The sequence below is a fragment of the Papio anubis genome, chromosome 13 (assembly GCF_008728515.1).
Source record: "Papio anubis isolate 15944 chromosome 13, Panubis1.0, whole genome shotgun sequence".
Taxonomy (NCBI): Eukaryota; Metazoa; Chordata; class Mammalia; order Primates; family Cercopithecidae; genus Papio; species Papio anubis.
The window spans coordinates 81,601,173-81,615,438 of record NC_044988.1 but is presented as its reverse complement, the minus strand read 5'-3'; the positions used below and the strand labels follow the sequence as shown (position 1 = coordinate 81,615,438).

General features: G+C 36.8%; 1 protein-coding gene across 1 annotated transcript in view; it reads left to right on the top strand.

The window, feature by feature from the left end:
* Nucleotides 1-14,266, top strand: part of PTBP3 (polypyrimidine tract binding protein 3) — a 116,936-nt gene that overhangs the window by 74,584 nt on the left and 28,086 nt on the right. Inside the window, exons 7-8 of the mRNA XM_031654404.1 lie at nt 7,273-7,383; nt 8,986-9,160. Coding sequence (XP_031510264.1) covers nt 7,273-7,383; nt 8,986-9,160 — 286 coding nt within the window. The remainder of the gene's footprint in view (nt 1-7,272; nt 7,384-8,985; nt 9,161-14,266) is intronic.

Sequence of the window (14,266 nt, the reverse complement as noted above, 5' to 3'; positions counted from 1 at the left end):
AGGAGGCTGAGATTGCAGTGAGCTGAGATCGCGCCATTGCACTGCAGCCTGGGCAGCAGAGCAAGACTCCATCTAAGTGCCCAAGAAGTGTTAGCTCTAATGATCAAATGCCAGTAAAGAGCAATGTAGGAAACTGGTTCTTCCTCTTGTAGTCTTGTGGATAAGACACTAATTTCATAAATAATGGCATAAAATGTAATGAATATTATGGTAGGGGAATATACAGAAGTGTGGAGTTGGTTGTACCTGTTATAACTATTTAGCAAATTATTTTATTATATTCTTTGCTGAAAATTGGTCCTGGCTCAACTGCTATCTAACATCTATAGAAACTAGTGTTCCGTTAGCTCATGGTAAGGGAATTGAGAGTGACTGAGATGGGACTGATGCTATTTTAGATGAAGGAAGCTAGGGAAAGTCTTTCCAATATGGTATTTGAGCAGAGGCTTACAGGATGGGAAAATATAAGTTATGTGTGTATGTGGAGAAATAATGATCCAGTCCAAAAGAACAACAAATATAAGGTACCTAAGGTGGAAGTGTGCTTGTTGTGTTGAAGTATCAGAAAGAAGGCGGTGTCACTGGAATAGAGAGAGTAAGAAAGCCCTATGCGAGAGGGCATCAGAGCAGTGATGATGCAAAGCTTTTATAATTGTTACACTGGGTAAGATGGGAAACCTTTGGAGGATTTTGAATGGAACAGTGAGATTATGTCATTTACATTTTAGCAGAATCACTCTTGTTGCTGTGTTAAGAATAAACTATGGCTGGGCGTGGTGGCTCACACCTGTAATCCCAGCACTTTGGGAGGCCGAGGCCAATGGATCTTCTGAGCTCAGGTGTTCAAGACCAGCCTGGGCAATATGGCAAAACCCCTGTGTACCAAAAATACAAAAAATTAGTGAAGGGTGGTGGCACACACCTGTAGTCCCAGCTACTCAGGAGGCTGAGATGGGAGGATAGCTGGAGCCCGGGAGGTGGAGGTTGCAGTGAACCGAGATTGTGCCACTGCATTCCAGCCTGGATGACAGAGTGAAACCCTGCCCCCTCATCCTCCAAAAAGAATAAGCTGTATGGGGTTAAGTGGAGGCTCTTGTCCTACTTCAAGTGAGAGATGATGGTGGCCTGGATGAGGCCTTAAGGACTGGAAGTGGTGATTATGGATTTTTTAAAAATTAGAGATAGGGTCTTGCTGTGTTGCGCAGACTGGCCCAAAAAAACTCCTGGGCTCAAGCAATCCTTCCACCCCATGAGAAGCTGGGGCTATAGGTACGGGCCACCTATATGGACTTCTGTGGCTATATTTTGAAAGATTTGCTGATGGATTGATTAGATTTGGTTCTGAAGAGAAAGGGAGTAATCAAGAATGCCTCCCAGATTTTGGATCTGAGCCTCTGGTAAAATGGAGCTAAGATATAAAGACTGAGGTAAATAAATAATAGTAATAATAATAAAAAGACAAAGACAAAAAAAGATTTGGGGCTGGAGTTGGAGGTAGGCATAAATCAAGAGTTTGATTTGAACATGTTAACTTAAGATACCTATTAGGTATTCAAATGGGAGATGATAAATGGGAATTAAGTCTGGATTCAGGAAAGAATTCAGGCTGGAGATTTGGAAACCTTCAGCATAGGTGTGGTAATTAAAGCTACTGGACTGGATAACATCATCTCAGAATATTTGTAGATAGAATTCATCAACTGATTAATTATGTAAATGCTCAATCCTGCATACTAAAAAGTGTCTTTGTGCATGAAAGAAGTAGCTCATAATGATGTTCTCATGTAATCCATTCCTTCTGAGTACTGTTATACATGGGAATAGTTTTTGAATGTCCAGTAGATGAATCTCTTCAGGACAAAGGACCAATCTTTTTGAATTGTAATAAAGATAAATAACTTATAAAAGCTAGGCATTATGGGTACTAAATAAAAGAATCAATCCTAGTAATATGAAATTCTGGTTCTTAAATCATATTATTTCATTGGCTACAAAAACTATTATAAACAAGTTGTGGCCAATGTGCTTGATACTAAAAAAACTTTTCTAATGTGATTATTCACTTTTTTTTTTTTGGAGATGGAGTGTCACTCTTACAGCCCAGGGTGGGTTGTGGTGGCACAATCTCGGTTCACTGCAACCTCTGCCTCCTGGGTTCAAGTGATTCTCCTGCCTCAGCCTCCTGAGTAGCTGGGATTACAGGCGCCCATCACCACGCCCAGCTAATTTTTGTACTTTTAGTAGAGATGGGGTTTAGCCATGTTGGCCGGGCTGGTCTCGAACTCCTGACCTCAGGTGATCTGCCCACCTCAGCCTCCCAAAGTGCTGGGATTATAGGCGTGAGCCACTGCGCCTGGCCGTGAATACACTTTTTACAAGTGAATACTAGTGGACATTTTCGGTTTCTGACAAATTACACCTTTATAAAAAATCACTCTGAAGATGAATTTTATCTTTAGTGTCTTCTTAGTCCTGTGTTACAGTCTGAAACTATTAAAATACACACGAGGTATCTAGAGTTGAGTATTTGTCCATATTTTTGACAGCAAAATATATTAGGGAAACAGAGTCAAAGACCTTGTAATTCATAAAAATAGATTCATATGTATCAAAGCTTCCTAAATTTTAATTTTTGATACCTAATCTGTTTGAAATATACTATTTTGGTAATTATGAAAAGGTGTTAAAAATCACACGTCAGGCATTCCTGGACTCCCTGATGTTGATGCCCAGTTACTTTATTCAGAAGTATATTGGTTTTTGTAGCTCCTCTCTCAGTGAATACAATCCAGGGGACTAGAGTGCTATTGCTGGTTAGCCTGTTCAGGCAAGTTTATTCTCTTAGCACATTCAGATAAAAACCACACAGCAAAACACCAAGCTATCCATGAGGATGTGCTTTAGGCCACTGTTGAAGTTAAGTGAGAAATGAGAATGTAAAGTTAAATGAGAAAAGGAATGTAAACATTAACAAAATCTGAAAGGTAAGTGGAAATTAGGTTTTATAGCATAATTTAGTATAAAAATTTTCCAAATGTTAGAGCAAATTATGTGTTCTTATTCCTTCACTAATGAGATATTTTACATCAAGAATATTTATTATTTTTTGAAATTGCTGACTTCCCTTGTTGGGGTGAAAAGAAGTATTTTTTTTTTAAAGAAAAAATGAAAAAAAAAAAGCTTTTAAAAAAGGAAAAAAAAAAATTACATATTGCCATCTGGGTACAGTGGCTCATGCCTATAATCCCAGTACTTTGGGAGACTAAGGTAGGAGAATCATGTGAGGTCACGAGTTTGAGACCAGCCTGGGTGAGGTAGCGAGACCCTATCTCTAAAAAATTTTAAAAATTAGCCATGCATGGTGGTGCACCCTGTAGTACTCCGGAGACTAAAGTAGGAGGATTGCTTGAGCCGAGGAGTTTCAAGGTTACGGTGAACTATGATTGCACCACTGCACACCATTATGGGTGACACGGTGAGACCCTGTCTCTTAAAAAGGAAACAAAAATTGCATATTGCTATAATTCTCAATTTATAATTTTATCAGTTTATAATATCAATTAATAATAAGCATTTTAGTCTGTATCTGTCACACGCCAGGAATTGTACTTAATGATGCAGAAATGATTAAGACAAGGTATATTCCTTCAAGGAGCTTTCAGTCTAATTAAAGGAGACAGTTATATAAATAAATCTATAGTAGAGTAAAAGTACAACAGCAAGATACATATACGTGTGTGTGTGTGTGTGTGTGTGTGTGTGTATATACACTTTTTTTTTTTTTTGAGACGGAGTTTCTCTCTTGTTGCCCAGGTTGGAGTGCAATGGCCCGATCTCAGCTCACTGCAACCTCCATGTCCCGGGTTCAAGTGATTCTCCTGCCTCAGCCTCCCGAGTAGCTGGGATTACAGGCATGCGCCACCATACCCGGCTAATTTTTGTAGTTTTAGTAGAGATGGGGTTTTGCCATGTTGGCCAGGCTGGTCTCGAACTCCTGACCTCAGGTGACCCACTGGCCTCCCACAGTGCTGGGATTACAGACGTGAGCCACTGCGCCTAGCTGATAAATATTTATATAAAACCAAGAAGTAGATACGACTCGGGAAAAATAATTCTGTAGGGATTTGGGGGAGGCTAAGAATTTTGTGGTAGCATTGTTCCCTGAGCTGAGTTTTGGAAAAGATAAATGAAGGCTTACTAGCTGTTAAAACAGATTTCTAGGAAAAGAGAAAATCCTTATATATGGGCATAGAAGTCTGAAATCATTTGGTAAATTTGCAGAACTGTAGGCAACTACACATTATTGATGTAAATAGAATAGTGTTATACAAGAAGTTTCAGGAAGTGAGGTTTGAGAGATAAACCAGGGCAAGAGTGTTATGTTATGTGAAAGAGCTTGTATTTGACCCTGTATATAATGGCGAGGTAGTAAGGGATTTTAAGCAGGGGAAAATATAATCTGACTTATACTTTAGAACGCTACCTGGGCTGTAGTAATGAAGAAGGGAGGTCAGACAGTTGTTACATTACATCCCCAGCCTTTTAAAAAAATCTAACGTTACTCCTTTATTGAGAGAAAACATCGAGTTGATGCATGTGTAATACATAGATTGATTCATGTCTTGCCATAAGTGATTTAAGTGGCAAAATATATATAACATAAAATTTACCATTTTAACTATTTTTAATTGTATAGTTCAGTGACATTAGGTATGTTCACATTGTTTTTCAACCATCACTGAATACCACGTCTCCAGAATTTTTTTCATCTTCCCAAACTGAAACTCCCTTTACCCATTAAACAGAACTCTTTATTCATCTGCTCTCCCAGCCCCCAGCAATCACCAGTCTATTTTCGGTCCCTGTGAGTTTGACTACACCTTAGGTTCCTCATGTAAGTGGAACTATGCAGTATGTGTGTTTTGTGACTGGCATATTTCACCTGGCATGATGTTTTGAAGGTTCATCCATGTTCAGAATTTTTCTCCTTTTTGAGGCTGAGTAATATTCAGTTTGTACATATATATCATATTTTGTTTATCCATTTATTTGTTGATGAACACTTTGGTTGCTTCCTGTTTTGGCTATTTTGTGTAATGCTGTAATGCACATGGGTATATGCATATCTCTTTGAGTCCCTTGGCCGTATACCTGGAAATGGAATTGCTGGATCATATGGTAATTCTATTTTTATTTTTTAAGGAAAGGTTCTACTTTTTCCATAGTGGCTGTAACATTTTACATTTCTACCAACAGTGCACAGTGGTTCCATTTTCTTCATATCCTCCCCAATACTTGTTATTTTATGGGTTTTAAAAAATTTTGTAACTATCCTAATGGAAGTTAGGTAATAAGTAGTTTTGATTTGCATTTTTCTAATGATTAGTGATATTGAGCATCTTTTTGTGGGCTTATTGGCAGTTTGATTAGCTTCTTTGGAGAAATATCTATTGAAGTCCTTTGCCTATTTTTGGGTTGCATTGTTTGTATTGTCATTGAGTTGCATGAATTCTTTATATATTCTGGACCTTAACTCATTATCATGTACATGATTTGATTTCACTCTGTTGATAGTTTCCTTTGATGCACAAAAGTTTTTAATTTTGAGGTAGTCCCATTTATCTGTTTTTTCTTTCATTACCTGTGCTTTAGAATATTCTTTCTTTCATGTTTTTTTCCTAACCGCTAGACTACCAGGGGAGGATAGTTATTCTTGAGGCATACTTTGAGAATTAAAAAGCAGGGCCAGGTATAGTGCCTCACACCTGTAATCCCAGCACTTTGGAAGGCCACGATGGGAGGATAACTTGAGCTCAGGAGTTTGAGACCAGCCTGGCCAACATAGTGAGACCTCATCTCTATAAAACCTTAAAAATAAAAAATTAGCCAGGTGTGGTGTAGTCCCAGCTGCTTGGGAGGCTGAGATGGGAGGATCGCATAAGCCTGGGAGGTGGAGCCTGCAGTGAGCCCTGATTGTACCATAGTGGTTGATAACAGCAAAATCTTACCAGCATAGGGAATACTCAACCTTTTTCATCTCAAAAGCAGAACAAATTTTTGTTTTAAGGTTCAAATTTAAAATGGAGTGAATATTAGTTTGTTTTCACATTGCTATAAAGATACTCCCTGAGACTGGGTAATTTATAAACAAAAGAGGTTTAATTGACTCACAGTTCTGCATGACTGGGGAGGCTTCAGGAAACTTATAGTCATGGCAGAAAGCGAAGGGGAGGCCAGGGCCTCCTTCACATGGCGGCAGGAGAGAGAGATCGCGTGGGGGAAACTGCCACTTTTAAAACCATCAGATCTCTTGAGAACTCCCTCACTATCACCAGAACAACAAAGGTGAAACTGCCCCCATGATCCAGTCACCTCCCACCAGGTCTCTCTTTTGACATGTGGGAAATCACAATTTGAGATGAGATTTGGGTGGTGACACAGAGCCAAACCATATCAACAGAGGAAAACTAAATATATTATTGTTTTATCCCCCCTATTTAGTCTTTCAGAAATGAGTTACTATTAATACTAACACTGGCTATGAACCCTGTGGTGCTGAGGTAGATAGAACACGTGTTGTGAGGATATTGATGTCAGGAAGCCCTCCCCTCACTCTTTTCTTCTCAAAAGACACTTCAGAAAGACCTTCTTTGGCCATCACTCTTACGCTGTCTCAACTTGCATTCTGGTTCATGCTCACCCCTTCCCTTCTTTTATTTTTATTCTTAAGACTTTTAAAATCACCAGATATTAGGATATTTGTCATTTGTTTATTGTCTGTCTTCATATGGGCATAGACTTTTGTCTCTGTTTTGTTTACTGCTGTCTTTGCAGTGTTTAGAACAATCCTCCAAATATTTGACGAATTAATAGAGCAGCCTCTAGTTGAACATCTTCTAGTGGCTACAGAAATCTCAAAAAGTAGATGATTCTTCACAGGGTGAAATAGTTGGTCCGTGACTCCCACTTTTATTCATATGCTTTGTAACACATCTCATCCCATTGATTATTGTTGTCTCCTGTTTTAATACTGTACCATTTATGTATGCCATAAAATAGGCTAGTCATTTAAGTGCCTATTGTGTATCGGGCATTGTTCTAAGATAGGCGTAGGTATTGAAATGTTAATGTTTTAGGTTTAAGTCATTTTGGTACCAAAGTTTTAAAGAGAAAATTTTCACTTAAAAGGATTTGTGAACAAATTGTATTTATAAAGATACATTAGTTTAATACCTTTCTTTTACATTTAACCTAACTTGAACTGTTTTCCAGATATTTTCTAAATTTGGCACAGTCTTGAAGATTATCACCTTTACAAAGAATAATCAGTTTCAAGCCTTGCTTCAGTATGCTGACCCAGTAAATGCACATTATGCCAAAATGGTAATTATGATCTTTGTTTCATTTTTCAATTGTTAATGACTCTAGTGATGCCTGAAGGAAGTCATCATATCTTCTCTTGTGCCCCACTTTACCACGTTTTTAAAAAAAAATTTTGGTAAAATATACATGACGTTTACCATTTTAGTCATTTTAAAGTGTATGATTCCATGTATTTTTTTTTCTAAGCTAAAAATCATTACTTCTTCATATGAAATGGTCTCAAATCTCCTAACACCTCTCACATCTCTGAGACGCAGGTCCTGTTTGTCATGTTTAAAGTCTACAGTTGAACACAGTACTACTGATGTAAGCTAATAGAGCCATCATTACCCTTGTGCTTTCATTTACTTCTCCTATCCAAGTACTAACGAGGCCCAACCCTGCTTAACTTCTGAGATCAGATGAGATCAGGCACATTCATGGTGGTATGGCTGTAGACCATTTACTTCTGTTAAATCAGTCAGAAATTGGTTTCACCATTTTTGCAGCTGTATTCAATGTTTATTCCTGTTGAGCTCTAAATTGGTGGAGATACTAAATCTTAGGAAATATGCTGCTGTCAATTCATGTTATCTTTTTTTTAGTACACGAAAACCTATTTTGACAAGATATAAAACTTGACGTTCAGTTTGGTTATCTTAGGCATACCTCCTGTTGATATCTATCCCTGACTCTAATTTCATCTTGTAGCAGTTTTTGCTAGTCATTTCTAGTTTTTGGTCAAAGATGAGGACTAAGACTTGTGGTACTTTTGTGTACCACACAGTGTCTGGCACTCAATTGGGAGTATAGCGTTTATATTTGCTGTACCCTGAACTTGCGTGTATTATTTGGTACCTTTATGATGGCATACTTGTCAATGACCATTATTATAAATCAGGATATATATGTATATATGTATGTATGTTTTATTTTTATGTTCTTTGCTTTCTGGTATCTATTTTTATAAATTCAAGCATTTGCGAAAGTCCTAAGTGGTCACAAATACCCTTAGGTAAATTTTTGTTCTTGCAAAGGAAGGGGTTGCTAATCTTTGGTCGCAACTGACTCCACATTTCCCTCAGTTTTTATTATTCAAAGTATTACAAAGTAAATTTACAATAGAAAAAAGTAAGTGGTAGATAATATTTTATATATTGTGGCTCTGACAAGTACCATTTACAAAAGCTTTTTTTCATCCTAACAAAGCTTATACATCCTAGTATATTGTGAATTATACTAAAATGAATTAAAATGGAATGTAAAATCAGAGTATCTTAAAACTTTTGGTATAGACAAAATAATCATAATAATAGTGAACATTTCTGTGATAGACAGTAGTTTTCCAATCTTTTACATTTCTCCTCTCTTACTTGATCTTACCACAGACAAGATAAATATTACCAGTCTTATTTTACAGATGAAAGCTGAGACTTAGAGATTTTCTTTTTCTCTCTTAGGCTCATAGTTAATGACTGTGAGGTAAAAGTAAACCCAAGACTTTGGCTTTTTAGTCAGTGCTTTCTGCCTCACACCTGATTGCCACTCTTTGTCAAAGTAGACGCTTCTTGGTTATCAGTGTTGTTGTCTTGCCAAAACCAGTCCCTTTCTTACATGCTTTAGGCTCTGGATGGCCAGAATATCTATAATGCATGCTGCACTCTGCGCATTGACTTCTCCAAGCTCACCAGCCTTAATGTGAAATATAATAATGACAAAAGCAGAGACTTCACTCGCTTAGACCTTCCTACTGGTGATGGCCAGCCATCCCTTGAACCCCCTATGGCTGCTGCTTTTGGTGAGTAGTTCTTTTTTGGGTCACAAAGCAAGTTTTCTGAAGTTACAAGTTTCATTTATTAAGCCATGTATGTTTATAAGCCTTTTTCTTCTTGAGTTCTCTCAGGATTTATAAAGGAAAGCAAGAATCCTGGAACAAAGTATGCCCATTAATTAAATATTAATATTAGGAGGTTCTGTTAGTTGACAAAACAAATGAATATCTGAAATTGAGTTACAAATTTATTTTCTAACATTGATATTTCTCATTCTTTAAAAGCCAGAGACCATTTTCTTCAAATTAGTAGTCTTATTAATTTAAATATACTAGTTTATAGCCAAAATAATTTTGCCATATATGCTCTTGAGGAAAATACTTTTCCCTTGTTAAGTAGTGATATTTTATATCAAGCCTAAATTAATAGTAGGATCTTCTTTTATTCAAAGAAGAGGATTTATTTTGTTTTGTTTCTTAAACTTTAGAACTTCCCGCTGTATCTTAAGCTTGTGTGAAGTTGCATTTTGCATTAGTAAAAATGCAGCCTTCTGAACTGTCTCTGCAAATTGTAGCTTTGAAGAGCCTCCTTTTATTTAAAGTAAACCTCTTAAGGAGAAAGCAATGGATGACCCAGTCTGAATATCTTATTAGGTTAGTATGTGCTACTTTTGGTTTCACAGTTCTCAAAAGAGTGGTTTATTATTTAGATAAAGTATTACTACCTTTTGTGATTGATTTTTCCTTTACCAAATAACACCATGAAATATTGCTAATTGGGACTTTAAGTAGTATTTAGTTCATGCTTTATAGGTGAGAAAATTAAAAGAATTAAGACAATCAAATTATAAAATTAAGACAACCAAATGATTGTCCAAACTTTTCTAGAAAATAGTTCATTACTTTCAAGTAAAAACTTTTTTATTATTTTTAATTTAAAAAGCCAAGGGAATGATTCAGTGCATCTTTCTTATATTGTTAAAAGGTCTGTTTTGGCTTCTTTGACCATATTTTTGTGTTTTATATTTGTTACCAGCCCCTAACTTACTTACCTCATTTGGCAGTGACAAAGGTCTTTGTCATTACCATTTTAATAACAAATGATAGAAATATTTGGGGCAAAAAAAATACTGGGGCAAATTAAAGTTTACTAAAACTCAGCTGTCAAATGTAAGAATTCACTTATTCTAATAATTGATTATATACTCTTGGTGCAATTAATGTTCTTTATTATGGGAGGAGGACATTTTTAAAATATGTTAAGAATTTTGATTTCTAAATATAAAATATCAGAATGTTCATATCCTTTCTCATTAATGTTATTAATAAATCCTTAGTCACTGCAAAATAATGTCTATATCCTTAAAAAGTGATTCATCAGAGAGAGAACAATGCACTTTATATATTATGTGAAAGTTTCTCTACTTTGCCTCTCACTAATATTTGATACAGTTTCACTATTCCCTTCTTTTTTTCTTGGCTTCTGAAACACCACTCTCCTTACTTTCTTCCTCCTTCACTGGCTGTTCTTTCTCTTTTAAAGGTTGCCCTTTACAGTTTCTAGGGCTGAGTCATAAGCACCGTGTTCTTGCTTTTAGTGACATTTGTTATACTCATAGAAAAGCTTATAAAACACGTAAGTATATACACACCCGTGTGATTACCACCCAGATTAAGAAATAAAGTATTTATACATACTGAAGAAGCACACTGTGTACCTTTCTTCATCAATTTTGTTCACTCTCCTTTGCCCAAGATAACCACAGTCCCAAATTTGATAATTATTCTCTTGCTTTTCTGTTTTCCTGTTGTTTTTTTACTACTCATTATATATCCCTAAATGCAACTTAAATTTTTTTTTAAAGCATTCAGTACTTTAAAGCATTAAAAAATTTTAAAACTGTATTTAGAACTTTACATAAATGGACTCATGCTGGTTTTCTTTTGTGACTTTATTTTATTTGCCCTGTATGGCTTTGGTGATTCATCCGTATTCATACATGGGGCTATCGTTCATTCATTCTTAGTACTGTCAAGTCTATAGTATCCCATTGCATTGGAAGAATAATATATTATGGTTTGTTTATCCATTTTATTATTGATAAATATTTTGTTTGTTTTAGTTTGATGCTACTATGAACATTCTTTCCTGCTGGACAAGAGTTTTCTTTAAGAAGTACATAGGAGGCCGGGCGCGGTGGCTCAAGCCTGTAATCCCAGCACTTTGGGAGGCCGAGGCGGGCGGATCACGAGGTCAGGAGATCGAGACCATCCTGGCTAACATGGTGAAACCCCGTCTCTACTAAAAATACAAAAAACTAGCCGGGCGTGGTGGCGGGCGCCTGTAGTCCCAGCTACTCGGAGGCTGAGGCAGGAGAATGGCCTGAACCTGGGAGGCGGAGCTTGCAGTGAGCCGAGATCGCGCCACTGCACTCCAGCCTGGGTGACACAGCGCGAGACTCCGTCTCAAAAAAAAAAAAAAAAAAAAAGAAGTACATAGGAAAGGAATTGTTGGGTCATAGAGAACATATTTCTTCAGTTTTATTACATAATGCCAGTTTTCAAAGTGATTGCACCAGTTTGTAACTGCATTGTGAGATGAAGAAAAATTTTTTAAGTCATCTCCTACTGGAAGGAGTGAGGTTAAATTTTTTTTTTTATTTTATGTGTAATGATATCTTAACACAGTTTTCAATTGCATTTTCCTAATTACTAATGAGGTTGAACATACTTTGTTTATTATTCATCCTGTGGTAAATTTTCTGTTTGTTTATTTATTTCACGAATAAGTTCTTTAGTGGTGATTTCTGAGATTTTGGTGCAAGCAAAGATTTGGTGTTTGGTACACCCAAGCACCATACACAGTACCCAGTGTGTAGTCTTTTACCTCTCACTCCCATCCCTGTGCAATTCTTTTGTCTATTTTTGTGTTTTATTTCTCCTTTTTTTCTTACTTGTACGAATTCATTATGTATTCCAGATACTAGTTTGTTATATGGGTTGCAAATAGTTTCTCCTAGTTTTGGCTTGTTGATTTATTGATAATGATAACTTTTATGTAGTCAAGTTTATTTTTTATTTCCTTTGTATTTGTGTTTTTTTGTGTGTCTTATTTAAGAAATGCTTTGTGATATAAGGTCATAAATATATTTACTTATATTCTAAAGTTTATGGTGTTTTAGTAATAATTTGAACTTTGAAATTAAATTTTGTCTGAAATTAAATTGCAAGAGTAGTACAAAGAACTTCTATGTATCTCTTATTCAGATTTCCCTATTAGCATCATGCCATATTTACTTTATCATCTGAGTATTTATGTGTATGTATGTATATACATATATAATATATACACTACCTATATTTGTGTATGCATGTGTATGTGTATTTATTTTCCCCAACCCCCAAACCACTTGAGTAAGTTGCAGATATGATGTCCCTTTATGTCTAAATTAATCATTGTGTATTTACTAAGAACAAGGACATTCTTACTAAATACAGTTTAATTATCAAAGTTAGGAAATTAACATCTATACAATCCTTTAATCCATAGACTTTTTGTTTTTCGAGATAGTCTTTCTCTGTCATCGAGGCTAGAGTGCAGTGGCATGATCATAGCTCATTGTAGCATTGACCTTGGGCTCAAATGATCCTCCTGCCTTAGCCTCCAAAATAGCTAGACTGTAGGCAAGCAACACTACATCTGGCTTTTTTTTTTTTTTTTTTTTTCCATTTTTTGTGGAGATGGAGTCTTGCTGTTTCAACCAGGCTAGTCTCAAACTCCTGGGCTCAAGTGATCCTCCCACCTCAGCCTCCCAAAGTGCCAGTTGTGAAAATAATGTCTTTTATGACAGAATTTTTTTCTGGTAAAGATCCAAACAAGTATCAGACTAATTTATTTGTCATGTCTCTTTTGAGTCATTTAATTCAGAACATTTCTTTATTCTGTGTCTTTCATAACTTTTTTTTTTTTTTTTTTTTTTGTGACAGGGACTTATTCTGTTGTCCAGGCTGAAGTGCAGAGATGCAATCACAGCTAACTGCAACCTCAACCTCCAGGGCTCAAGTGATCCTTGTACCTCAGCCTCCTAGGTAGCTGGGACTTCAGGCACTCGCCATCATACCCGGCTAATTTTTATTTTTATTTTCTTGTAGAGACAGAGTCTCACTCTGTTGCCCAGGTTGGACTGTTGGATTTTTGAAGAGATTAGGGAGGATATTTTTTGTAGAATGTCTTTCAATATAGATGTCTGGGTTTTCCTCATCGTTGTATACATTTTTGAGCAGAAATACTACAGAAATAATTTTGTCTTTCCTCCCTCATTATATTAGGAGACACATGATGTTAATTTATCCTTTTTCTTGTGGTGTTAGCTTTGATCACTTATTAAAGTGGTCTTGCAGATTTCTTCCCTGTAATGTTACTATTTTACTATTTTTCCCTTTATAACGAATTTACTGATTGAGATGGTAAATACCCTGTTCTTACCACTTTTCATCTTTTCTTTTTCTTTTTTTTTTGAGACTGAGTCTGGGTCTGTCGCCCATGCTGGAGTGCAGTGGTGTCATCTCAGCTCACTGCAAGCTCCGCCTCCCAGGTTCACGCCATTCTCCTGCCTCAGCCTCCCGAGTAGCTGGGACTACAGGCACCCGCCACCATGCCTAGCTAATTTTTTGTATTTTTAGTAGAGATGGGGTTTCACCATGTTAGCCAGGGTGGTCTTGATCTCCTGACCTCGTGATCCACCTGCCTCTTCCTCCCAAAGTGCTGGGATTACAGGTGTGAGCCATTGCACCCAGCCTACTTTTTAATTTTTCACATCTGTTGCCAGAATTATTTGTTACTCTGATGGTTGCCATGAGGTAATTTGCTAATTCCATCATTTCTTCTACCTTTATTAGCTAGCATTTTATTATAAAGAATGTTTTTCTCAGCTGGGTGCGGTGGCTCACACCTGTAATCCCAGCACTTTGGGAGGCCGAGGCGGGTGGATCACTTGAGGTCGGGAGGTCAAGACCATCCTGGCCAACATGGAGGGGAAGCCCTGTCTCTACTAAAAATACAAAAAGTAGCCAGGCATGGTGGCACGTTCCTGTAGTCCCAGCAAGTAGCAGGGCTGAGGCACGACAATTGCT